The 27,835-nt window shown below is 43.4% G+C and overlaps 1 protein-coding gene across 6 annotated transcripts; it reads right to left on the bottom strand.

Annotated features, from left to right (window-relative positions):
* Positions 1 to 26,086, bottom strand: LOC110491910 (solute carrier family 41 member 1). 6 transcript variants are annotated; one of them, XM_021565747.2, is made up of 12 exons: positions 25,957 to 26,058; positions 22,672 to 22,720; positions 22,167 to 22,486; positions 17,645 to 17,752; positions 14,567 to 14,638; positions 13,789 to 13,933; positions 13,468 to 13,614; positions 5,796 to 5,940; positions 5,453 to 5,532; positions 1,963 to 2,097; positions 1,526 to 1,674; positions 1 to 1,353 (listed from the first exon to the last, which is right to left on the bottom strand). In XM_021565747.2, exons 3-12 carry the CDS (start codon positions 22,458 to 22,460, stop codon positions 1,180 to 1,182), a joined length of 1,449 nt encoding a protein of 482 aa, XP_021421422.1. In that variant the 5' UTR covers positions 22,461 to 22,486; positions 22,672 to 22,720; positions 25,957 to 26,058; the 3' UTR covers positions 1 to 1,179. The 6 variants fall into 6 exon arrangements, with proteins under 6 accessions (XP_021421422.1, XP_021421421.1, XP_021421423.1 ...); XM_021565746.2 differs by lacking the exon at positions 22,672 to 22,720 and having other exon boundaries at positions 25,957 to 26,086; XM_021565748.2 differs by lacking the exons at positions 22,672 to 22,720; positions 25,957 to 26,058 and adding an exon at positions 25,190 to 25,448.
* Positions 26,087 to 27,835: the final 1,749 nt, after the last annotated feature.

Genomic DNA, 27,835 nt, shown 5'->3' with positions numbered 1-27,835 from the left:
TTCGTTTTTTTCGTTTCATTTTTATGATCAAGCCCCTTAACCATGTGTGAGGGCACTACAGTTGTAACGTACAGAAGGCATGTGAATGGGGACATTGCAATGTTTTAAATAAAGCTACCTTCTCTTTAAATAGACATTTGTGATTATACAAAACACACCCGACATGTAACATTCATGATACACGGACTTGACAGATACTGTGTACTTTAAGGTTTTGTTTTTGCATTTAAGATTGCTGCTGAACATTAAGATGTGACAAACATTAGTAACACTTTATCAGGCACTTTGCTATGATACCGTGTCCCGTCCTGTCATATGTGATAAGACGCCTAACACCTTGAACCAGATTTGAGAACAGTTTCAATGTTTTGCCCTTACCCCATCTCACATTACTGATGACATGCCAACGGTAACTTAACTCTGGTTTAAGAAGTGCCTCCCTTAAAAGTTTCTTTTGCAGATATTTAACTTAACACTGTGACAGTAAGCTGCTCATAGAAAAATCACAAAATAATACTGATTGCCTTCAAATATGTTCGAGCCTTGATACATTCACAGGTCCAGTTGTCTCCCACACCCTAGTTGCAATTTCAATGGGTGCAGTAGTTTCAAGCTACGCATTGGTGGTGATGTATGAAGATGATTCTACTTCGGTCTACAACAGAATGTTCCTGTAGTTACCAGTCAAGTAAGGTTTTTTGAGTTATGTCTATAATGAAAGGGATGTTGCCAAGCCCCACTCTGCATTCTACATCCAGAAATACTGTAAACAAGTTAAAATTCATTTTCATACACCAACATACAATGCACCCATTATCGATCAATAACCGTTCCCTAATTTCAGAAAAAGTTCCATTTAGTGTGTTGATTTTTCCATTGTCTCACATTCACAAGTGACATGTGGGGTGTGTGAAATAGGACCTGGATGAGTTTGTGGTTTGTCCCATCAACCCATACTTTCTGATGTTTGAAATGACTCACACTTCCTGATGAACTGTAAGCTGAGTGAGTGAGTGTGCGTGCAGTCAGTCAGTCACACTGCCATCCCCATGCCCAGCAGAGTAACTCCCTCCAGTGGTGAAGGCAGAGGAGAGGCAGGGCAGGGAGATGATACAGACCCCTTGTCTGGGAAGGCACAGCACAGAGAGGCCTGTAGCAGACCGATGACCTCCATCCCTTTCAGAATCCCAGCCCCTCCATGAGTGAGACGGAGCGGAAGACCAAAGCCAGGAAGCCGGTCCCCAGCAGGTCTCCCAGGGCTGTCAGGTAGGGGATGGAAAAGTTGTCTGGGTCCAGACTCCTCCTCCACATCAGACGGACTATCAGGTCAGCCACATAGAGGAGGATGCCCACCTGGAGGAACATCCCATACAGACAGACAATCCATCACACAGCAGATCTGAATGAGAAGTCCATAAGTCCTTATACTTCAATAACTGTATAATGAAAAGTCTGTATGAGACTTTACCAAACTCCATCAGTGTACCAGTGACTGAGGGGTAGCAGGCGAGGGGATAGGGCGTACCTGGAGAAGGGCAGCAGACAGGTAGCAGACGATGAAAGTAACAGTGAGGGCAGTGTGGCCGCCTTGGAGCAGAGAGATGGTATAGAGGAAAACCAGGTGGCCCGGAACCACCAATAGGAACAACACCCTCGCTGACTTGGAGTTCACACCTGGAGAGACAAAGGCAACTAATGAATACTGTAGGTAGTTTTCTTATCTTGTTTAGTTACTGTGGAAGCACTGTCTGAAATGTAAATCTGTACAAATACTATGACAAAGAGAGGATAAATATAACAGGAATGGCAAGAGAGGGGTTCCAAATAGTAAAGTTCATATTTGCTAAATCACAAACAGAGAGGAAGTAACTGGCATATATTCTCCTTATTTTTTGTTTGTTACAGACATATCTACATGCAATCCATGACCCTCTATAGAAAGACAGAGTGGAGGAGCCTTTCCTGAGGTGAAGAAGGTAGTAAAGGGGCTGGGCCAGTGCTGTCTCATCTTATAGGGCAAGACTCCAGGCATGCTCCAGAAGTGAAGGTAGGTTGAGATCCGACTGGCCTGGATGGCCACCAAGTTTCCTCCGACACCTGAGGGGAAGCACAGAGCATGGAAAGAATATCAACCACACAAGTCTCCGATTATACAGTCACCTGCTTTTCCATTGAAATACGACTCTCTATATGTAAAACACATGTTGCCCACCACATGCTTTTGACTTCAAAAATTCCTGAGTATATCCTCATTATTTATTTAATTTGCAATTTGATTCATCAATTCCACATTGACAGATCCTGGCTTGTAGAGGTCTGCACGGGACAGATTTCATACCGCACCTGCCCGCTCCCGGTGGCTTTCTGTCGGACTCTCTTCTGCTCCCTGGTCTTGAACCCAACCGCAGTCCTGCAATGTTATTTCAGGCAGCTCGCTTGACAGCCATGGTTCCAGCAAGAGTGCGCCCTATACTATAGGTAATATCAAAATGCTCTAAAATAACCTAAGAAATAGGTTAGGTTAAATGACCAGAGATTTTCACGTAGCCCATTATATTAGGCGATCGGTATTACTGGGCTATATCGGCCAATATGCTAGACTAGACGTAGTTTGAAGAGAGCAGAGTTGGAGAGAGAGAAAGCGGACACTTGCACTTTCTCTTCAGCTACGTTTAGCATAGGCCTAATAGCCTACCTTTCAGGAGAGGGACACATTTCAGACGGACACAAATACGGGTGATCAATATTTATTTCTAGGCGATGTAGTAAACTATAAACTATTATGATTAGGCTATAGTTTACTACATTGCCTAGAAATAAATATTGATTGTGTCCGTCTGAAATTCGCCCCTCTCCTGAAAGGTAGGCTAAACGTAGCTGAAGAGAAAGTGAAAGTGTCCGCTCTCTCTCTCCAACTCTGCTCTCTTCAAACTACGTTATTTAGGAAGTTAATTCCCTGTAAAGATATCTACCCGTGCTTCTGCATAGGATATAGCCTCATACTCTATTTAATTGAGACCACAAGCACACCTGATATCGCACGCCCAACTAAGAGAGGTATCGCTACTGCACTTGAAGCTGCAAGATTAATGAGACCGGACACTTGCACTTTCTCACGAGCTATGTTTTGCATATAGGATATAGCCTACCTTTTAAGAGCGGGACGATTTGTAGACCGACTCGTTGGTTGAGGGCCCTCCACTTCTTTCCATTATCAATATTTATCTACCGACACTGTAAATTATGTAGCCTAATCATATTTAAGTTAATTTCCTTGCAAAGATACAATACATCACCAAAAGTATGTGGACACCCCTTGAAATGAGTGGATTCGGCTATTTCAGCCACATCCGTTGTTGACAGGTGTATAAAATCGGGCATTGGCAGTAGAATGGCCTTACTGAAGATCTCAGTGACTTAAAGGACCTTTCCAACAAGTCAGTTGTCAAATTCCTGCTCTGCTAGAGCTGCCCCAGTAAACTGTAAGTGCTGTTATTTTGAAGTGGAAATGTCTGGGAGCAATAAGTGGTAGGCCACACAAGCTCACAGAACGGGACTGCAGAGTACCCAAGCGCGTCTGTCCTCGGTTGCAACACTCACTACAGGGTTCCAAACTGCCTCTGGAAGCAACATCAGCACAATAACTGTTCGTCGGGAGCTTCATGAAATGAGTTTCCATGGCCGAGCAGCTGCACAAAAGCCTAAGATCACCATGCACAATGCCAAGCGTCGGCTGGAGTGATGTAAAGTTCGCTGCCATTGGACTCTAGAGCAGTGGAAACGCGTTCTCTGGATAGACAAATCTTGGTTTCGCAGATGGCAGGATAACACTACCTGCCCCAATGCATAGTGCCAACTGTAAAGTTTGGTGGAGGAGTAATAATGGTCTGGGGCTGTTTTTCATGGTTCGGGCTAGGCCCCTTAGTTCCAGTGAAGATAAATCATAACGTACAGCATACAATGACATTCTGTGCTTCCAACTTTGTGGCCACAGTTTGGGAAAGGCCCTTCCTTGCCTCAGACAATGTCCCTGTGTACAGGTCCATACAGAAATGGTTTGTCGAGATCAGTGTGGAAGAACTTGACTGCCTGGACAGAGGCCTTACCTCAACCTTTGGGATGAATTGGAATGCCGACTGCAAGCCAGGCCTAATCGCCCAACATCAGTGCTGCGACCTCACTAATGCTCGTGGCTGAATGGAAGCAAGTCCCCGCAGCAATGATCAAACATCTAGTGGAAAGCCTTCCCAGAAGAGTGGAGGCTGTTATAGCAGCAAAGGGGGACCAACTTCATATTAATGCCCATGATTTTGAGATGTTCGACGAGCAGGTGTCCACATACTTTGGTCATGCAGTGTAACTGCCACACTTTTCTCCGCCCATGCATAGGCAGTCTTCTCTATTTTATTGAGACCACACATATTGTAGCAATCTTTGATACATGATCCACGTTACAATTTCCACCAAGAGGTTTAACCCTATTGGTAGGATGTTTGCCTTTCATGCCAGAGACCAGGGTTTGCTTCCTGCCCCCTAAGTTTGCTACACTGGTGTCAGAAGTGGGATAGTGGCTGTGAGGCCATCAGAACACACGGGTGAAGTGTGAAGGGTCTTGAAAGAACACATAAGTGCTTGTAATATGCCTACAATAGGTAGGCACGTGCATACGATGCAGAAAGACGACGGTTTGCAAATAATCTGCGGGACAAAAACCCTATTCATCCCAAAGTTGTCTGTCTGGATCCAAAGGTGCAGCCCTCTTCCTGCTTGAGGTCTTGCCACTGTTGCCACCAAGTGGAGAAACAAATTGCTATTGATACATTTGTCTTACTTATTTTGATGTAAAAAATATTACCTTTATTTAACCAGGCAAGTCAATTAAGAACAAATTATTATTTACAATGACGGCCTGGCAATCCTGTGTGGACAGTGGCTACTGTTAACAGCACAAATGCGACAGCAAACAAACAGTAGATGTGTGTTTGTGTGCGTACAGGCATGTGTGTGGTGTGTGACGTGATTCTATGGTAACATCTACCAAAATACTGTTTTTGTCATATCCTATATCAAACACCAATACAGATGTGTATCTCAGACTTGACGAGACATTGGTAAAGTGCCGGGTAATAGTCATAGTACCAGGAGAGGGAAATTCTAACCACTGTGAGCAATATTTAACTGAGGTCCAAAGGCTATCCAATGCTCAGCGTCAGGCAGCCAATATCAGCCTGGGACACTGCCATTTGTGGGTAAGAACATCTGACCGTGTGCTCTTAAACACTCTCATTTGAAAGGATTTCCCAGCATGTGTCATTTATAGACAGTTAACTGACTGAGCCAGGCACATGAATGTCCCATGGTCGTTAATAACTCAACTCTCCCCTTTCCATCCTTGTATAATGTGTTCAGAGACCACTTTCTAGTTTCATTTAACCAAGATGAGTCCACTCACCATTTATGACGGGTGTAAAGACGGCCATCCCCTCAAAGTTAGGGTCGCTAACAGTCTTGTCCAATATGAGTCCCCCAAAACTAAAAAAGGTCATAATGAAAAACATCAGTCAAACATCTACTGATCAGATACATGTTTTTAAAAATATATAATAAAAATAATAATAATATATGCCATTTATCAGACACTTTTATCCAAAGCAACATACAGTCATGCGTTTTACGTATGGGTGGCCCCGGGATTCGAACCAACTATCTTGGCATTGCAAGCTCTATCAACGGAGTCATACAGGACCATATGATAAGGTTATGATAAGAATGATAAGGTGTCATGTGTGTCTTACCTGCTGATAGACATGGCTACGAGGACAGGCTGCCAGCCAGAGACGAGGACCTCCTTGATTTGAGGGCTCTTCCGGGCCACCACCACCCACAGAGGGATCAGAGCCAGGAAGAACACACACAACAGGGGAGACAGGTACCAGACGTCTACACAACAGAGAAAACACGTTAGAATAGTGTCCACAATGCACTGTTACCACTCTCCCACACAAATAGAACACAATTCATCTGACATAAGAGCACCTCCAAAATTGTTAGAAATGTTCTGATATTTAAACATTAAAGCCATTTTACTTTTACATGTTTAAATTGGGCTTTGTAAAAGTAGCTAACTGTATAGTTCGTGCAGACCACAGGCAAGAGATGAGTGGGAACTTACACTGAACAAAGGAATTAATGCAACAAGGTACAATTTAAACGATTTTACTGAGTTATAGTTCATATAAGGAAATCAGTGAATTAAAATAAATTCACTAGACCCCAATCTATGGATTTCACATGACTGTGAATACAGATATGAATCTGTTGGTCACAGATACTTTTTAGAAAAAAGTAGGGTCGTGGATCAGAAAACCAGTCCGTATCTGGTGTGACCTCCATTCGCCTCATGCAGCGCCACACATCTCCTTTGAATAGAGTTGATCAGCCTGTTGATTGTGGCCTGTGGAATGTTGTCCCACTCTTCTTCAATGGCTGTGCAAAGTTGCTTATTGGCTGTAACTGGAACATGCAGTTGTACACATCGATTCAGAGCATCCCAAACATGCTCAATGGGTGACATGACTGGTGACTATACAGGCCATGGAAGAACTGGGACATTTTCAGCTTCCAGGAATTGTGTACAGATCCTTGCAACATTATAATGCTGAAACATGAGATGATGGCAGTGGATGAATGGCACAACAATGGGCCTCAGTATCTCATCACGTTATCTCTGTGCACTCAAATTGCCATCGTAGCAAATGTCTGCCCATACCATAACCCCACCATGGGGCACTCTGTTCCCAACGTTGACATCAGCAAATCGCTCGCCCACGCCACGCCCTACATGCGGTCTGTCATCTGCCCAGTACAGCTGAAACCGGGATTCATATGTGAAGAGCACACTTCTCCAGCGTGCCAGTGTCCATCAAAGGTGAGCATTTGCCCACTGAAGTAATTCACAATGCCGAACTGCAATCAGGTCAAGACCCTGGTGAGTACGACGAGCACGCAGATGAGCTTCCCTGAGACGGTTTCTGACAGTTTGTGCAGAAATTATTTTGTTGTGCAAACCCACCCTCATCAGCTGTTTGGGTGGCTGATCTCAGATGATCCTGCAGGTGCAGAAGCCAGATGTGGAGGTCCTGGGCTGGCGTGGTTACACGTGGTCTGCGGTTTCGAGGCAGGTTGGACGTACTGCCAAATTCTCTAAAACTACGTTGAAGGCGGCTTTTGGTAGAGAACTTAACATTCAAGTCTCTGGCCTTCGTCCTCTGTTCTGGCTCCCTTATCGGTGGCTTCTAACTTGGTTTCAGATCTTCAGAACCCCCCCCTCATAGGAGCGTGAGGGTGTCTGAGACTCCATCAGGCCCCTCCATCAGCCACTATGGTTTCTACAGTTGGCTATGGTCCATCGGTCCTCACCGCCCATCAATCCTTGGGGGGTCTGCGAGGCCACTCAAGATGAAAGAGCGGCCGCACCTCCTCAGCCTTTGCACCAGCTGTGGTCCTCGGTTCCCGGGGCAAAACATCTAGGTCCCGGGAGGGGAAAAAAACCCTGTGCTAACGAGTACTGGACATTACAAGGCTTCTTCCTACCGTTCTACAACAGATGTCGGGGGTTGACACTGTCGTAGTCCATGTGCGGGTCAAATGACATTAGGAGGGCTAGCTCGGAACTGCTGAAAATTGATTTTAAAGAACTGATCCTAGCTCTGAAAGCAGACAATTATTTCAGGCCCAGTACCATCGTTGGGCCACAGCTGTGAGCGATTCAGCAGGCTACTGGCATTACATATCTGGCTAAAACATTACTGTAGCTCTGTTGGCATAACTTTTATCGATAACTTGGACACCTTCTTTGAAACAAAAGATGCTCTACAGGAATGACGAGGTCCATCCAAATCATCTTGTCCACGCATTTCAAGGCTGCGTTGAGACAATTACTTATCAATGACACAAGCCCTGCTCAGATAATCCCTACCATTGTGTCGCTGAGTTGTCATAGTGCTGCAGTAAGTGTAAATTGTCCCAGGAGCGTTGGAAGTCATAATGTAAGTAACCAAATTACAGTGTATCCGGAAAATATTCAGACCCCTTCTCCACATTATTATGTTACAGCCTTATTCTAAAATGGATTAAAGAAATAAAAATTCTCAAACTACACACAATACCCCCATAATGACAAAGCAAAAGACAGGTTTTCAGAAAGTTTGGTAAGATTATTAAAAATAGAAATATCTTATTTAGATAAGAATTCAGACCCTTTGCTATGAGACTCAAAATTGAGCTCAGCTGATTGGACATGATTTGGAAAGATCCCACAGTTGACAGTGCATGTCAGAGCAAAGCCAAAACCATGAGGTTGAAGGAATTGTCCGTAGAGCTCAGAGACAGGATTGTGTCGACGCACAGATCTGGGGAAGGGTACCAAAAATGTCTGCAGCATTCAAGGTCCCCAAGAACACAGTGGCCTCCATCATTCTTAAATGGAAGAAGTTTGGAATCAGCAACTCTTCCTAGAGCTAGCTGCCCGGCCAAACTGAGTAATCGGGGGAGAAGGGCCTTGGTCAGGGAGGTGGCCAAGAACCCGATAGCCACTCTGGCAGAGCTCCAGAGTTCCTCTGTGGAGATGGAAGAACCTTCCAGAAAGACAACAATCTCTGCAGCACTCCACCAATCAGGCCTATGGTAGAGTGGCCAGACGGACGCCACTCCTCAGTAAAAGCGTGGCCAGACGGACGCCACTCCTCAGTAAAAGCTTGGCCAGACGGAAGCCACTCCTCAGTAAAAGCGTGGCCAGACGGAAGCCACTCCTCAGTAAAAGCGTGGCCAGACGGAAGCCACTCCTCAGTAAAAGCGTGGCCAGACGGACGCCACTCCTCAGTAAAAGCGTGGCCAGACGGAAGCCACTCCTCAGTAAAAGCGTGGCCAGACGGAAGCCACTCCTCAGTAAAAGCGTGGCCAGACGGAAGCCACTCAGGAGAGCTCCAGAGTTCCTCTGTGGAGATGGGAGAACCTTCCAGAAGGACAACGATCTCTGCAGCACTCCACCAATCAGGCCTATGGTAGAGTGGCCAGACGGAAGCTACTCCTCAGTAAAAGCGTGGCCAGACGGAAGCCACTCCTCAGTAAAAGCGTGGCCAGACGGAAGCCACTCCTCAGTAAAAGGCACATGACAGCCCACTGGGAGTTTGCCAAAAGGCTCCTAAAGGACTCTGACCATGAAAAACAAGATTCTCTGGTCTGATGAAACGAAGATTTAACTCTTTGGCCTGAATGCCAAGCGTCATGTCTGGAGGAAACCTGGCACCATCCCTACGGTGAAGCATGGTGGTGGCAGAATCATGCTGTTGGGGTGTTTTTCAGCAGCAGGGACTGGGAGACTAGTCAGGATCGAGGGAAAGATGATCGGAGCAAAGTACAGAGAGATCCTTGATGAAAATCTGCTCCAGAGCACTCAGGACCTCAGACTGGGATGAAGATTCACCTTCCAATAGGACCCTAAGCACACTGCCAAGACAATGCAGGTGTTGCTTCGGGACAAGTCTCTGAATGTCCTTGAGTGGCCCAGCCAGAGTCTGGACTTGAACCCAATCGAAAATCTCTGGAGAGACCTGAAAATAGCTGTGCATCAATGCTCCCCATCAAACCTGACCGAGCTTGAGAGGATCTGCAGAGAAGAATGTGAGAAATTTCCAAATACAGGTGTGCCAAGTTTCTAGCATCATACCCAAGAAGACTCGAGGCTGTAATCGCTGCCAAAGGTGCTTCAACAAAGTACTGAGAAAAAGGGTCTAAATACTTATGTAAATGTGATATTTCAGTTAATTATAAAATGCACAACAATTTACAAAAAACTGTTTTTGCTTTGTCATTATCGGGTGTAGATTGATGGGGGAAAAACAAATTAAAATGTAGGAAGCTGCTATAGACCACCAAGTGCTAAAAGTCAGAATCTGGATAATATGTGTGAAATGCTTGATTATGTGTGTGATGTCAACAGAGAGGTATATTTTCTGGGTGACCTAAATATTGACTGGCTTTCATCAAGCTGCCCATTCAAGAAAAAGCTTCAAACTGTAACCTGGTTCAGGTTATCAATCAAGCTAACAGGGTATTTACAAACAGCACAGGAATTAAATCCACATGTATTGATCACATATTTGCTAATGCTACAGAACTCTCCTGTAAAGCAGTAGCCAAATGCATTGGATAGAGTTATCACAATTATGGTAGACATATCTAGGAAATCCAAAGTTACAAATTCTGGACCTAATATTGCGTATAAGAGTTCCTACAATTAGTTTTTGTAGTGATTCCTAAATTGATGTAAAGAATATTTGCTGGTCTGTGTGTGTAATGAGGAGCTTTCAGACCCTTCAAATGACACATTTATGAAATTGCTTACTCCAGTTACTAATAAGCATGCACCCATTAAGAAAATAACTGTAAAAACTGTTAAATCCCCATGGATTCATGAGGAATTTAAAAATGTTATGGTTGAGCGGGATGAGGCAAAAGGAATGGCAAATAAGTCTGGCTGCATAACCGATTGGCAAATCTACCTCAAATTGAGAAATCATGTCACTAAACAGAAACAAAAAAGAAGCGGAAACTATACTAATGAAACAAAGATATATAAAGGATTATAGTAAAAAGCTTTGGAGCACCTTAATTAAATAAAATGTTGGGCAAAAAGGCAAACTGAATCAGATGGCTCATTCATCACAAAACCCTCTGATACTGCCAACAACTTCAAAACATGTTTCATTGGCAAGACTAGCAAATTTAGGCATGCAGCAACAAACGCCGAACCTACGCATCCAAGTATAACTGACCAAATTATGAAAGACAAGCACTGTAATTTTAAATTCCATAAAGTAAGTGTGGAAGAGGTGAAAAAAACATTGTTGTCAACCAACAATGACAAGCCACTTGGGTCTGACAACTTGGATGGAAAATTACTGAGGATGATATTTCCACTCCTATTTGCCATCTCTTCAATCTAAGTTTACAAAAAAGTGTGTGCCCTCAGGCCTGGAGGAAACAAAAGTAATTCCGCTACCCAAGAATAGTAAAGCACCCTTTACTGGCTCAAATAGCCGACCAATCAGCCTGTTACCAACCCATAGTAAACTTTTGGAAAACATTTTGTTTGACCAGATACAATGCTATTTCACTGTAAACAAACAAACTATAGACTTTCAGCACTCTTTTAGGGAAGGACATTCAACAAGCACAGCACTTGACAAATGACTGAGGATTGGCTGAGAGAAATTGGTGATAAAAATATTGTGGGAGCTGTTTTGTTAGAGTTCAGTGCGGCTTTTGACGTTATTGATTATAGTCTGCTGGTGGAAAAACATGTGTTATGGCTTTACACCCCTCGCTATAATGTGGATAAAGAGTTACCTGTCTTAAAGAACACCCTCAGTGTTCTGTTATGGTAGCCTCTCCAACATAACTGTGGTAAAATCAGGCATTCCACAGGGAAGCTGTCTAGGCCCCTTACTTTTTTCAATATTTACTAATGCCCCGCCACTGGGTCTGAATAAAGCCTGTGTGTCTATGTATGCGGATGACTCAACACTATACATGTCAGCTACTACAGTGAGTGAAATCACTGCAACACTTCACAAAGAGTAACAGTCAGTTTCAGAATGGGTGGCAAGAAATCAGTTAGTCCTAGCATTGTATTTGGGACAAATCATTCACTAAACATTAAACCTCAACTAAATATTGTAATGAATAATGTGGAAATTGAGCAAATTGAGGAGACTAAACTGCTTTGAGTAACGCTGGATTGTAAACTGTTATGGTCAAAACATATTGATGCAACAGTAGCTAAAAATAGGAGAGGTCTGTCCATAATAAAGTGCTGCTCTGCCTTCTTAACAACAAACAATATCAACAAGGCAAGTCCTACAGGCCCTAGTTTTCCTACAGGCCCTATAATATGCATGTCAACCTCGCATGGCTCAAAGTAGATGAGAGATTGACTTCATCACTACTTGTTTTTGTAAGAAGTATTGACATGTTGAATGCACCGAGCTGTCTGTTTAAACTACTAGCACACAGCTCGGACACCCATGCATACGCCACAAGACATGCCACCAGAGGTCTCTTTACAGTCCCCAAGTCCAGAACAGGCGCATAGTACTACATAGAGCCATGGATACATGGAACTCTATTCTACATCAAGTAACTCAAGCAAGCGGTAAAATCTGATTTAAATAACAGATAAATGGAACAGCGAGGACTATGAAGAGTCACACACAGGTAAAAACACACACATACAAAAACACACATAACATGCACAATATACACACACGTACATCTGGATTGTGAGTTCTAGTATTGACTTGTGGCCGGAGGGCACACACTTAATGTATTGTGAAATCTGTTGTAAAAATGTATTTTAATGTTTAAAAATTGTAATATAATGTATATTACTGCCTTCATTTTTGCTTGACTCCAGGAAGAGTAGCTGCTGCCTTGGCAGATCCATAATAAATACAAATACAACTACAAACTGCTCTGGTGGACATTCCCGCACTCAGCATGCCAATTGCACGCTCCCTCAAAACTTGAGACATCTGTGGCATTGTGTTGTGTGACAAAACTGTCCTATTGTCCCCAGCACAAGGTGCGCCTGTGTAATGATCATGCTGTTTAATCAGCTTCTTGATATGCCACACCTGTCAGGGGGATGGATTATCTAGGCAAAGGAGAAATGCTCACTAACAGGGATATAAACAAATATGCAACATTTCAGAGAAATAATATTTTTGAGCATATGAAAAAATGTCTGGGATCTTTTATTTTAGCTTATGAAACATGGAACCAACACTTAACATGTTACATTTATAAGTTTGTTCAGTGTAACTTCTGACCTCTGCCGGTTCTGAATAATACTACCACAATAATTTGCTTAAATAGTTATTTACCCAGATACATGCACTCTACTGACTCTATTAATTGTTTAATTACTGCCATATTTTTTTAGTGTATTGTTTTTGTAATTTTTACCCCCATTTTGTGATTACAATCTTCTTTCATCGCTGCAACTACCCAACGGGCTCGGGAGAGGCGAAGGTCGAGTCATGCGCCCTCTGAAACATGACCCGCCAAACCGAGCTTCTTAACACCCACTCGCTTAACCCTGAAGCCAGCTGCACCAGTGTTGGCGGAAACACCGTTCAACTGACGACCTAAGTCAGCCTGCAGGCACCCGGCCCACCACAAGTAGTCACTAGAGTGTGACAAGCCAAGTAAAGCCCCCCTGGCCAAACCCTACCCTAACCCGGACGACGCTGGGCCAATTGTACCTGGGATCGATCCCCAGGCTGTAGTGACGCCGCAACACTGCGGTGCAGTACCTTAGACCGCTGCACCACTCGGGAGGCCCTAATGACTGATTTCTAATTAAAAGTTGAATTAAACCCTTCATCCATTATTATAATGCCATACCTCGGTACTGGTAGAGTATAGTACTGACTCCAGCCAGCAGGGACAGTGTGATTAGATCTCCCAGACTGGCAGCGATGGGTGTGGCCACATTGTCTGGGTTGATGCCCACTTTCCTGGCGCCAATGATCACCCCAATCATTACCAGACCTATGGAGGGAGGGAGAGAGAGGGACGGAGGGAAGGAAGGAGAGAGGGAAGGGAGGTAGAGCGAGGGATGGAGAAGTGAGAGAGGGGGTGACTGTGAGCACAACCGTTAACAGATACTACGGTCAAGACATTTGGAATGTCAATCTAATAAAGACACCCTGAGGGTGAACGCACCTAGAGACAGTGCTGCCACGAATGCAGTGATGATGCTGCTGGCACAGAGCACAGCAGCTTGGTCCAGCTCCACCCCACCTCTAGACATGGCCCCCAGTAATATGGCTGCCACGGCAGCCAGGAAACCCACCACCGTGGCCTGAACCTGTGGAGAGAATCGATCTTCATATCCCCTGGGTCCATCCATCACATCTAATGTACCTTATGGGCTCTGGCTACCTTCATTATTATGCCTTGGATAATGTGTGACCAAGAGCTACAGTGCCTTGCGAAAGTATTCGGCCCCCTTGAACTTTGCGACCTTTTGCCACATTTCAGGCTTCAAACATAAAGATATAAAACTGTATATTTTTGTGAAGAATCAACAACAAGTGGGACACAATCATGAAGTGGAACGACATTTATTGGATATTTCAAACTTTTTTAACAAATCAAAAACTGAAAAATTGGGCGTCAATCAACTTGTTGTTGATTCTTCACAAAAAAATACAGTTTTATATCTTTATGTTTGAAGCCTGAAATGTGGCAAAAGTTCGCAAAGTTCAAGGGGGCCGAATACATTCGCAAGGCACTGTATCTTGACCTCTTCCTAACCTTGGACGAGTCTAACACAGCTGTTTTTACGGTGATCCTGTTGATCCTCGAGGTCAAGTTAGGCACTGTAACTGTAGCCCAAGGTTGTCTTTCAGATTTGGATATAAAAGGCCAAGTTGTGCCGTGGAAGACTTATGTTCATCTTCCTGTCTGCCTGTCTCCCAATAAATCAATTGGAGATTACCTGAATGAGAGCCAGGTTGCTGCACACCATCGTCCACTGATGCTTGGGGTCATCCATCTGTCCAGTGTTAGCCTAAACAAGAGAGCTCATCATTAGTACAGCATACACCAACATCAAACTTTGGCTTTTCAACAAGAGCGTTGCATTTGATTATGTGTGGGGAAATGTGTGTTTATTTACACTTTGACACTAGCCCCTAGGAGTTAGCAAGAGAGCATAGAGAGACCAGGCCACTTTGCCGTCCTACTTGGGCTAATACTACGTACTATATACAATAGTATGCGGTCCTATGTAGCTCAGTAGCCGGTAGAGCATGGTGCTTTGAACGCCAGGATAGTGGGTTCGATTCCGTACATAAAATGTATGCAAGTATGACTATTAGGATTAAAGCATATTCTAAATGGTATACTGTATATTGTTATATTTATATTAGGATGCTGAAGATGTTGACCTCATCCCGTCAGTAGAGGATGCCTGTTTATTCTTTAAAAGTGCTTTCCTCACCATCTTAAATAAGCATGCTCCATTCCCAAAAAAATTACAACCAGGAATAGATATAGCCCTTGGTTCACTCCAGACCTGTTTGCCCTTGACCAGCACAAAAACATCCTGTGGCGTTCTGCATTAGCATCGAATAGCCCCTGTGATATGCAACTTTTCAGGGAAGTTAGGAAAGCAAAGGCTAGCTTTTTCAAACAGAAATTTGCATCCTGTAGTACAAACTCAAAAAAGTTCTGGGACACTGTAAAGTCCATGGAGAATAATAGCACCTCCTCCCAGCTGCCCTCTGCACTGAGGCTAGGAAACACTGTCAATACCGATAAATCCACTATAATTGAGAATTTCAATAAGCATTTCTCTACGGCTGGCCATGATTTCCACCTGGCTACCCCTATCCCGGTCAACTGCCCGGCACCCTCCACAGCAACCCGCCCAAGCCCCCACCATTTCTCCTTCACCCAAATCCAGATAGCTGATGTTCTGAAAGAGCTGCAAAATCTGGACCCCTACAAATCAGCCGGGCTAGACAATCTGGACCCTCTCTTTCTAAAATGATCTGCCAAAATTGTTGCAACCCCTATTACTAGCCTGTTCAACATCTCTTTTGTATCGTCTGAGATTCCCAAAGATTGGAAAGCTGCCGCGGTCATCCCCCTCTTCAAAGGGGAGACACTCTAGACCCAAACTGCTACAGACCTATATCTATCCTACCCTGCCTTTCCAAGGTCTTCGAAAGCCAAGTTAACAAACAGATTACCGACCATTTCGAATCCCACTGTACCTTCTCCGCTATGCAATCTAGTTTCAGAGCTGGTCATGGGTGCACCTCAATCACGCTCAAGGTCCTAAACGATATCATAACTGCCATCGATAAGAGACATTACTGTGCAGCCGTGTTCATCGACCTGGCCAAGGCTTTCGACTCTGTCAATCACCACATTCTTATCGGCAGACTAAACAGCCTTGGTTTCTCAAATGACTGCCTCGCTTGGTTCACCAACTACTTCTCTGACAGAGTTCAGTCTGTCAAATCGGAGGGCCTGTTGTCCGGACCTCTGGCAGTCTCTATGGGGGTGCCAAAGGGTTCAATTCTCGGGCCAACTCTCTCTCTCTGTATACATCAATGATGTCGCTCTTGCTGCTGGTGATTCTCTGATCCAACTCTACGCAGGTGACACCATTCTGTATACATCTGGCCCTTCTTTGGACATTGTGTTAACTAACCTCCAGACGAGCTTCAATGCCATACAACTCTCCTTCCGTGGCCTCCAACTGCTCTTAAATGCAAGTAAAACCAAATGCATGCTCTTCAACCAATCGCTGCCCACACCTGCCCGCCCGCCCAGCATCACTACTCTGGACGGTTCTGACTTAGAATATGTGGACAACTACAAATACATAGGTGTCTCGTTAGACTGTAAACTCTCCTTCCAGACTCACATTAAGCATCTCCAATCCAAAATTAAATCTAGAAATGTCTTCCTATTTCACAACAAAGCATCCTTCACTCATGCTGCCAAACATACCCTCGTAAAACTGACCATCCTACCAATCCTCGACTTTGGCGATGTCATCTATAAAATAGCCTCCATCACTCTACTCAACAAATTGGATGCAGTCTATCACAGTGCCATCCATTTTGTTACCAAAGCCCCATACACTACCCACCACTGCGACCTGTACGCTCACGTGGTACGCTCTCGTCACCAAACCCACTGGCTACAGGTTATCTACAAGTCTCTGCTAGGTAAATCTCAGCTGACTGGTCACCATAGCAGCACCCACTCGTAGCACACGCTCCAGCACGTAGTTGTCACTGGTCACCCCCAAAGCCAATTCTTCCTTTGGCCGCCTCTCCTTCCAGTTCTCTGCTGCCAATGACTGGAACGAACTGCAAAAATCACTGATGCTGGAGACTCACATCTCCCTCACTAGCTTTAAGCACCAGCTGTCAGAGCAGCTCACAGATCACTGCACCTGTACATAGCCCATCTGTAAACAGCCCATCTTTCTATCTCAGTTGAATTTAATTGCTATATTGTAATTACTTCGCCACCATGGCCTATTTATTGCCTTAACTCCCTTATCTTTCCTCATTTGCACTCACTGTATATAGACATTTTTCTTTTTTTTCTACTGTATTATTGACTGAATGTTTTGTTTATTCCATGTGTAACTCTGTGTTGTTGTCTGTGTCACACTGCTTTGCTTTATCTTGGCCAGGTCGCAGTTGTAAATGAGAACTTGTTCTCAACTAACCTACCTGGTTAAATAAAGGTGAAATAAATAAAAAAATACTGTATTTATTTATTTTGCTCCTTTGCACCCCTGTATTTCTACTTTATTGCCTTACCTCCCTTTTCTTACCTCATTTGCACACACTGTATATAGATTTTCTTCAACTGTATTATTGACTGTATGTTTTGTTTATTCCATGTGTAACTCTGTGTTGTTGTATGTGTCGAACTGCTTTGCTTTATTCTTGGCCAGGTCGCAGTTGTAAATGTGAACTTGTTCTCAACTTGCCTACCTGGCTAAATAAAGGTGAAAAAAAAAAATGTTTAAATGTGGACTCACTGCAGTGGAGAGGCGAGCAGCCAGGGTCATCTCCAGGTTGCCCTTCAGTCCCACCAGAGCTGGAACCAGGATGAAAATCTCTGTGATGACCTTAAACACCTCCCAGTGCTGAAACACACAGAAATCATCATCAACTGTATCCTTTCAGCCAGACCACAACAGGGATAAACACTTATATTGTCCTTAAATACAACCATCACCCCAACGCAAAAAAAAAATCATCCAACACCAGCAGCCCTTCTTTCAATTGTAAACTGTGATCTTCAAAATTAAATATTAATCTCAAATTTTACTTGAGTTTAATCTCAGTGATATATTGGCAACTATTTTGTCAGATAGACTTTGTCAGACAGAAAATTAAAATAGCTTAATTGAGTGTCTAAGAGTTCCTCTTGACAACGTGTCTACAAACCCCCTACTGAAGATCTAAAAATAGAGGCATGTATAAATAAACAGATAAGTCAGCGTTGCCAGGATGGGGGTGGGGTAGGTTATTTTTAAACGCCGCTCTCAAGTTCTTCTCAAATGTCGACTAAAGGCTGTCACATATCTTGGTGAAGCGTCCCATTTCATTTTGCCTCCACTGGTCGGCGGTCCAGAGCCCTAGCTCCAGCTCAGAGCTCCGACTCTGTGGCCAAATTGGCACCCTAGTCCTTATATAAAATGCACTACATAGGGAATAGGGTGTGGGGGCTGTGCTTTGGCAAAGTGGGTGGGGTTATATCCTTCCTGTTTGGCCCTGTCCGGGGGTGTCCTCGGATGGGGCCACAGTGTCTCCTGACCCCTCCTGTCTCAGCCTCCAGTATTTATGCTGCAGTAGTTTATGTGTCGGGGGGCTAGGGTCAGTTTGTTATATCTGGAGTACTTCTCCTGTCCTATTCGGTGTCCTGTGGGAATTTAAGTGTGCTCTCTCTAATTCTCTCTTTCTCTCTCTCTCTCGGAGGACCTGAACCCTAGGACCATGCCTCAGGACTACCTGACATGATGACTCCTTGCTGTCCCCAGTCCACCTGGCCGTGCTGCTGCTCCAGTTTCAACTGTTCTGCCTTATTATTATTTGACCATGCTGGTAATTTATGAACATTTGAACATCTTGGCCATGTTCTGTTATAATCTCCACCCGGCACAGCCAGAAGAGGACTGGCCACCCCACATAGGCTGGTTCCTCTCTAGGTTTCTTCCTAGGTTTTGGCCTTTCTAGGGAGTTTTTCCTAGCCGCCGTGCTTCTACACCTGCATTGCTTGCTGTTTGGGGTTTTAGGCTGGGTTTCTGTACAGCACTTTGAGATATGGGGCGGCAGGGTAGCCTAGTGGTTAGAGCGTTGGACTAGTAACCGGAAGGTTGCGAGTTCAAACCCCCCCAGCTGACAAGGTACAAATCTGTCGTTCTGCCCCTGAACAGGCAGTTAACCCTAGGCCGTCACTGTAAATAAGAATTTGTTCTTAACTGAAATAAAGGTTAAATAAAAACTCAAATATATAAATAGATTTGATTTGATTATGTCAGCCAACCGCCCTCTCTCTCTCTCTATACAATGAAAGCCTCCCCAGACCAACCTTTCCCACCTCCAAATCTGATTTGTATGGCAATGGAAGGTGGAGAAAGAGTTCAAAACTGATATCCAAAATAGAGAGAGGATATAAACAGAAACCCAGTTTGGATTATCATGAAAAACTGATAAGCAAATCATAAGTCATTGTCCATCTTTCCAGTGACTAAAATGGCTATTTCCCAGAGGGGTTACAAAACAATTCTCCCAGATGTCCTGCTGGCCTTTAATGATCTGACCATTTTGATTCCTATCAAACTACATAAAAATATGACTATAATAGGTTACACACACACACACACACACACACACAGAAGTAGGAGGAGATAGGAAGCCCATCACATAGATCCATACTTGAACAATATCCATGATGATGCCAGCGGAGACCATTCCCAGTCCAGCCACCAGGTATGGCAGCAGCACCTGGGCTGCGATCTGCCAGGAGCTCTCAGGCAGGAAGCCATGGGCAGAGCGGGTCAGCTTACAGGTGAAGCCACGCAACTTCTTCCCCTGGTAGCACAGCTCCAGTTCCAGCCGAGTCACCACCATGATTGTACACACTTACCCCATTACTCAAACGCTTGACTGGTAGGGATAAAGGGCCGGGGGGTGGACAGTGACAGCCTGAGATCCACAGACAAGTACTTGGTTCTTTCGCCAGTAGGCACCACAAGCTAGTGTCTCTGCCGCTTACCTCACAGGTGGGAGCTTGACTTCACTGCAATGTTGCTTTCTGTGATTCATGAAAGGTCATTACAACAAAGCTGGTGACTATGAAGTAGTAACAATGGACCCTGAAAAGTGGGTGAACTTGATTAAAGTCCTCTTAAAGTTAGGCGTTGTTCTTGTTCTGTCCTCGCCATGTCCTTGACCTTAGAATACTCCTTTACCCCAGAAGAAATGAGAGTGAATGGAACAAACTCAGAAAACCCCAACAGTCTAGTCCTTTGATGCGTCAGTCCTGGTGAGGGGTCCAGATGTCACTAGAGTGATCACTCTCTCCATCATATGATACACCAACAGCTTGCAGGCTCCATCTTACTACCTCACAAACAAACAATTAACCTATACCAAGAGGCTTTCACTCAATCCCCGGTCCTTGAGAGAGAAGAGAAAGAGGCAGCAGGTGCAGTTGATCCTTCTGCCCTATTAGATGCTCCTGTTCCATTTGTTTGACTTTTCGATGGTCCTTTGCTGGCTCTCTGACAGGAGAAGTGTTCTCTGTGTCCTCTGAGAAAACGGCAACGCAGTAGGTTCCTGGAGACTCATTCACCATCAAGGCAGGCATCTGCAGGGGGAGGGCTGTCTGTCTGCGCCACAGTCATTCAGGAGGATGACCGGCTTACAGACTGAGACACACTCTCTCTAATCCTCCCTCTCTCTCTCTAGTGTCGTGACTCACTCACTCCATGCTCCCTCTCCCTCTTAAACGCACAGTTTATCCCCCCTCCGACTTTCCTCTCGTTATTCTAGCACACAGAGTCTCTTTCCGCTTTGGTTGTAGTAACAGGTTCAAGTCCTGTCAGAAACATATGTCAGGGACCTGCTCTTTACTCTAACTGGTGGGCTGGCTTTGCTCCTCTCTGGGTGTCACCCCATTTCATGAGACCACTTGGTATCTGCCCCTCTCGTATCCTCCCTCAGTCCTTATTTTCATGCCCCTCTGCTCAGGCTGCCTCTGTCTATCCCTCTGCATGCTGTGACTGTCTCTTTATGTTAGGGCATCCTACCACTTCCCTCTCTGCCGTCAGCAGTATACGTAGAGCTGATCTCACCGCTGTGTTTCCCCTAAACCACATGCACGATGCGGAGGGACGGAAAGAGAAGGCGAGACAGAGAGGGAGAGAGAGGAAGCGAGAGCCAGCATCTGATTACTCACCGGTGGGTAAGCCGGCTGCCAAATGCCAGGGACGACGGGCAGAGTAGAGGACAAAGCCAGCGCCATGCAGCATCAGAGCAGTGATTCAGCGAAAGAGACATGCAATGAGCCATACTTCAGCAGCATACCAACCCTCTCCTGTTGACACTTCTCTTTACTCTTCTAATCCAATAATGTTGAAATCATGGAATGCTTCAATCTAATAAAATATGCATCACATTCACAACCACCCTGAATATTAGATATATTGCCCAGCCCAACTTTAAGGACACAATGCATAACCTAAACCTAAAGTATGCCAACTTCTTGCATACTAACATTATGTTTTGTCCCTGAATCCCATTTATTTCTAAACAACACCTAGCCCATGTTGATTCCTTCTTGATTCACTGCACTGCCACTGACTGTCATTCGCTTTTGAGCACTTTGGAGCTTTAGGGCACTAGATGGTAGCCTCGTACAAACCATCCTGATCTCGCAAGCTTACTGTCTGTTTCGCTAGCGAACATATATGTAAGCTTGCGAGATCAGACGGCTTTGCCAGTCTAACTAGATGACACAATTGGGGTGGACATCTTGAACCTTTGAATAAATTAGTTGAAAATGCATTTCCCCAAAGGTATCAAGGAATTAGAAGAAAAAAATTGAAACTAAAGCTGTAACCAGCTGGTTGTCCTCCAAACACTGTCAAAAACAGTCAAAAACCTAATGCATATTTAGCAAGGTCTTGAAGGGTTAAACACATTTCGAGCTGGATCTACTTTGGACTGATGTCCATTATAGCAAAACAGCATTATAGCAAAACAAATGACATGTTTTAACCAATCTGAGTGGCATGTTTTTTTAAGGTAATTTATGTTTTAAGAATCAATATTGAAGTGTTAATACACTTTTATTCCTTTGGAAGTATGAATTATGTCCTCAAATACTGATGAGATTAGACACACCAATATGTTGGCATTATTACTTGATAGATCATCCAACAGAGTAAGTGTAAGTGACTGCCTACTGTATATACTTCATAGTCATGTGATGCATTCACTCGAACATGAGAAGGCTGGATATCGGGGTTCAAGACAACATTGAGCACTCACCTGGACACTGTCCAGCACCATCCCAGCCATCACCATCCCCATCCCAGCCAGCAGATAGGGAAACAGCACCTGGAGACCGATGAAAATGGACGACTCTTCTTCCACCTTGGCCACGGCCACCTTCTCCTCCACAGCCTTCTTGACGGGCTGGATGGGGGGCAATAATGGCAGCTCATCTTGCCCATCTAAGGTTCCCGCCTTGGGGCTGGCACTGCCACCTTGGCCTTTCCCCTTGCCCTTTGACTTGGACTTCTTGGACTTCCCCTTCCTCTGGTGTACCTCCCCTTCTGGCATGGTGGTGGTGGATGTGATGTCTTACACTGAAGAGAGATAACACGTTCCACACAAAGGTAATCAATAGTCTTACATATCATGCACCAAACCTGCTTGCTAGATACAGTGACATAGGGCAAATTGTAATATGTCTTGCATTGGCACTGGCATGCTCCAGCACGATGGCAACATTGCAGAAACATCCCAGTAAGCAAACTCATGATGAAAATACCTATTTTAGACGTCTTTTCCTGCCATTGACGTCATGTGCATTTTAGTGGCTGAAAGAAAGGTGAAAATAAAGACTTTTCTGGATGTCGAATATATATATTATCTGAACATCAAAAATATATATTTTCCAGACTATAAATAAATATGCATTTTTAGAACATTGAAAAGATGTCCATTTCGGATGTTGAAAAAACGTATTTTCGGGACGTTCAAAATACGTAATTTACAGATCAAAATATGTAATTTCGGTCATTGATTTTTATGGCCAAATTTCAATTGCACATAATTAGTAAGCATTATATCACAATAATATTTTTTCAAGCCTCTTAATATAGGAATGACGAGCCAACTGAAGAATGCACCAAAATATTTATTATTGCTCCCATCTACCACATGCACTTACACTACCGTAAGTTTGGGGTCACTTAGAAATGTCCTTGTTTTTGAAAGAAAAGCAGTTTTCTTGTCTAGTAAAATAACATCAAATTGATCAGAAATATGTAGACATTGTTAATGTTGTAAATGTCTACTGTAGCTGGAAACAGCAGATAAAAAAAAAAATTGAATATAGGTGTACAGAGGTCCATTACCAGCAACCATCACTCCTGTGTTCCAATGGCACCTTGTGTTATCTAATCCAAGTTTATCATTTTAAAAGGCTAATTGATCATTAGAAAAACATTTTGCAATTATGTTAGCACAGGTGAAAACTGTTGGTCTGATTAAAGAAGCAATAAAACTGTCCGTCTTTAGATTAGTTGAGTATCTGGAGCATCAGCATTTGTGGGTTCGTTTACAGGTTCAAAATGGCCAGAAACAAATAACTTTCTTCTGAAACTCGTCAGTCTATTCTTGTTCTGAGAAATTAAGGCTATCCCATGTGAGAAATTGCCAAGAAACTGAAGATCTCGTACAACGCTGTGTACTACTCCCTTCACAGAACAGCGCAAACTGCCTCTAACCAGAATAGAAAGAGGAGTGGGAGGGATGCTGGCCTTCTAGGCAGAGTTCCTCTGTCCAGTGTCTGTGTTCTTTTGCCCATCTTAATCTTTTCTTTTTACCAGCCAGTCTGAGATATGGCTTTTTCTTTGCAATGCTGCCTATTATAAGTCCAAAAATTAACAAGCTATAAGTGCCACGCCCCACTCTCGTAAAAAAACAAGAGCAGCAGCATTAATTATACAATTTCTCTCCACTGCAGCAATCGTGTTTGGATCTGTATGGGCCCTACCGGACAAGACAATTCAAATTACACATACCCCAGACTCAGACCCTTTAAGTATATCAAAAGTGTGCGAGTTTGAGCATGTGTCCATTAGGTTTATGGATTTTTTAAATCAGCATGAATTAATTTGAGCAAAAAAAAGCTTCACTTTTATTCCATAGGCTGGGATCCACACTATGCAGCTGTTGCAAGAGGCATTTTTCACTTGGTGTGTCATCATAGTGGTCTCTGATTTATGGTCAGACTCGCTTACGTTGAATACATTTAAACTTGCTGCGTTTTTCAATGCTGATTTGAATGTCATTGAGAAAACATAAGTATCAAATATTTTTTTTCGCAAACATCCCTTCTGAATTTAAAACTAAACCTCGAAGTAATCATCTAGTTTTTCAAACGTATCTAATCTGATTACAATATTTGTGCTTGTAACGGACTACAGTTACCGTTTTTGTAATCCTTTACATGTAACGGATTTGACAATGTAGTAGAGGCTCTTTAGTAGAAAGTACGCCAAGACCTTGCCAACGATTACATGTAATCCGTTACTCCCCAACCACGCTCCTAATTTTTGACACACACAGAGGCTCTATGAATGTAGCCTACTGCCGTTTTGATGACTCGTGATTGGCCAACAACTAGCTACACGTGCCACGCTCCACTCTCGTAAAAAACAAGCGCAGCAGCATTAATTATACAATTTCTCTCCACTGCAGCAATCGTGTTCGGATCTGTATGGGCCCTACCGGACAACACAATTCAAATTACACATACCCCAGACTCGTGACAATCATATCAGATCTGACCCAGACCCATGACATTAGTTGCAATTATCGGGTATTCAGGTGCTGGTGGATCCGTGAAACTGTCTAGTCCAGACCGGACAAAATCTGAGCCAAACATCAACGACGTTGAAATAAAAGCCAGTCTGGACACCCCTTGCCTTTTTGACAATGTAGTAGAGGCTCTTTAGTAGAAAGTACGCCAAGACCTTGCCAACGAATGATAGGTGATTTATGTTTGATAGCATGCATAAACAAAAACGGTTGGCTGATGACAACCATAGATTTATGCATGACAATGACCCACTACTCCTGCCTTGAACCATTCATTATACTGTCAACAACGTCACCACCTGGGGTGTAAGCATTACCCTAAACAGTTGCAAAACGTTCTGTTTTGCTACGAAAACTAGCGTTTCTATTGGACATAATTAGGTAGGTACCGCCCTGTTTACTAAAGCTGTCCAATAGAAACGCGTGTTTTCGTTGCAAATGTTGGAGTATTGATTACTTACACCCCTGATTCAACAGACAGATATGTAGCAATCAAATCCGATTACCCCACTGCTCTGACGTTATGTCCAGGTATTCCCGCTGACTCTTTGCCTTCATTTTCCCTTTGATAAAGCAAGTCCCGATTATGAAGACGAAACCTCTGAAAGCTTGTTAAAATAAATTCATAAAGTAGTAAGAAGCTTTAGCCTAGCGAAAATGTTGACGTGTAGTTGTAGGGAATACCATTGTACAGGAAGCTGACGTGCACATCCCATAATGCTTGTGCATAGGTAACCAATGGTTACACCAGCAAAAGAGTCTGATTGGATCGGAATTGTAGTGGTGGAGTAAGTAGAGTAATGCATAACCCCGCCCATTAGAGAAAGTGAACAGTGGTGTGTGATGGTGTGACGGAACGTGAAATTAAATTCCATCCATATTGTAGCTCTGGAAGCAACGACGACAGCAGTAGCCTAAGGCATTATATATGTATCCATTAAAAACAAGATAGGCTTTATCATTGATGACTGATGAATTAATTGAGGAACATACTATATTCTATTATAGTCTTCAATTTCATTTAATAATAAGCAAAACAATAACTTGTAACATCAGAACTACAATTAATCTATTACATTCCAATGAATGTACTTTGTCATTTTTTTATTTACATGAGCAAGTTTATACATTTTCTCATTATCTGACCTGTTGTTTCAATGCTGTGGATCTTGATGCAGTCATTCTAAACACAACACTCGTATGCAACGGTCATATTCAATGTTCTTACCTGTTGTTGCAGAAGCTCTTAAAGAAGAGCATATGAGGCCGAGATGGTGCTCCAGAAAAATATGGTCACAAAGTTCAGTGGACACCAAGAATAACTGATCTATGGAGTGGGGGCTCCAGAACTGGTGGCTTAAAGAGGGGGTCGTCTTAAATTTCAGCCCGGTTGACAAATTAGGATACCACCCGCCTGCCTGACCTCATCTGCCTTAGAGGATGGCGACAGCAGCAGCCTGCAAGCACTTTCAAACACTCAAATCGCTACATTTGTTTGTGTGTAAACTACAAGTACGTATGTAAGCAACTTGACTGAACAGAAATTCAAATGGCAATGGTTGCACCCACATCAGAGGAATTTGTTTTGAGTTTACCCAGCATCAGTGCCAAGTCATTTACTCAAGTGCTCCTATGGTCAGTGGCAACTATTTTTTTTAAAGACCTAGTGCAGTCCAAAATGAGATTTGCTTGTATTTTATATATATTTTTGCCTTATGAGGTTGGAATAATACTGTTAAATTGTGTAAATGCTGATAATCCCCTTTTAGGTTAAGAGCAGTTTGAAATGGCCACCTGAAATTTCAACCTGTTTTGTTGGGATGGAGCTATGGCCTGCCTGGTGATATATTCATTTTATTTTATTGATTTATTTTACCTTATTTTACCAATAAGTTGACTGAGAAAACGTTCTTAGTTACAGCAACAACCTGGGGAATAGTTAAAAGGGAGGGGGGAAGATGAATGAGACAATTGGAAGCTAGGGATGATTGGGTGGCCATGATGTTATGAAGGCCAGATTGAGAATTTAGCCATGACACCGGCTAGACCAATAAGAAAGAGATTTCCAATCCTCTCTGCCAATAACAGCTAGTTTTCAGTTTTCCCCTCCCAACTCAGACCATTCTCAGACAGTCCTAGCAAAATTCTTGCTTGATAAATTGATCTTTGCCAAGAAGCTATTTTTGTTTCTTTCTGACCATTATAATTGAAACAATCATAGTAAAGTACTTAATTGTTACCCAGAAATGATTTGATATTGAGATAAAAACAGCTGCATTGGACCTTTAAAGTTGAGTGATATCCAACCCTCTTTTCATATTTTATTGAGCTTTGGGATTTCAAACACTGTAGCCTGCACTGTACCTATATGCTTAGTGTAAGGAGTGTTGAAACTCAACTACACAGAGGCATATAGTGACATCACATTTAAGACACTTTGAAATGTCACACACTGAACCAACCCAATCAGAAATGGATCAAGGTAAGAAACCAGTGCTGTAGTGGTGCCTGGAGAAGTGGGTATACTTGTCACGTCCTGACCATAGAAAGCCTTTATTTTCTGTGGTAGAGTAGGTCAGGGTGTGACTAGGGGTTTAGTCTAGTTTATATTTTCTATGTGGGGTTCTAGTTAGTTTTTTCTATGTTGGTGTTTTAGTATGATTCCCAATTAGAGGCAGCTGGCTATCCTTGTCTCTAATTGGGGATCATACTTAAGTAGCATTTTTCCACATGTGTTTTATGGGATATTATTTTGAGTTAGTGCACGTAGCATCTCTGTAGTCACAGTTCGTTGTTAGTTTATTTATTTATTGTTGTGTTTTTTTTGTTGTCTTTGTTAAGTTTCACTTTATCATTAAAATGATGTGCCTTGGTCCGATATTCATTCCAGCGAACATGACAATACTCTAATATAGCAACAACAACAAAAAATCCCAAACGGCCTGCCTGGCGAAGTAAAGCTGCCCTATGAGAAACAGTTACAAGTACTCTGAATGAACTAAAATTATAAATGCCATGTTGGTTTTTCTCAGTCAGGCCAACCCAAGCTGTACTAATACATGAGGCTGTCAACTAAGTCAGAAATTCAACATTTTCAGGTTGTCGCT

This window comes from Oncorhynchus mykiss, chromosome 16 (genome assembly GCF_013265735.2).
Source record: "Oncorhynchus mykiss isolate Arlee chromosome 16, USDA_OmykA_1.1, whole genome shotgun sequence".
Classification (NCBI taxonomy): Eukaryota; Metazoa; Chordata; class Actinopteri; order Salmoniformes; family Salmonidae; genus Oncorhynchus; species Oncorhynchus mykiss.
The sequence above is the reverse complement of the archived record's forward strand: the minus strand, read 5'-3'. Positions and strand labels throughout refer to the sequence as shown.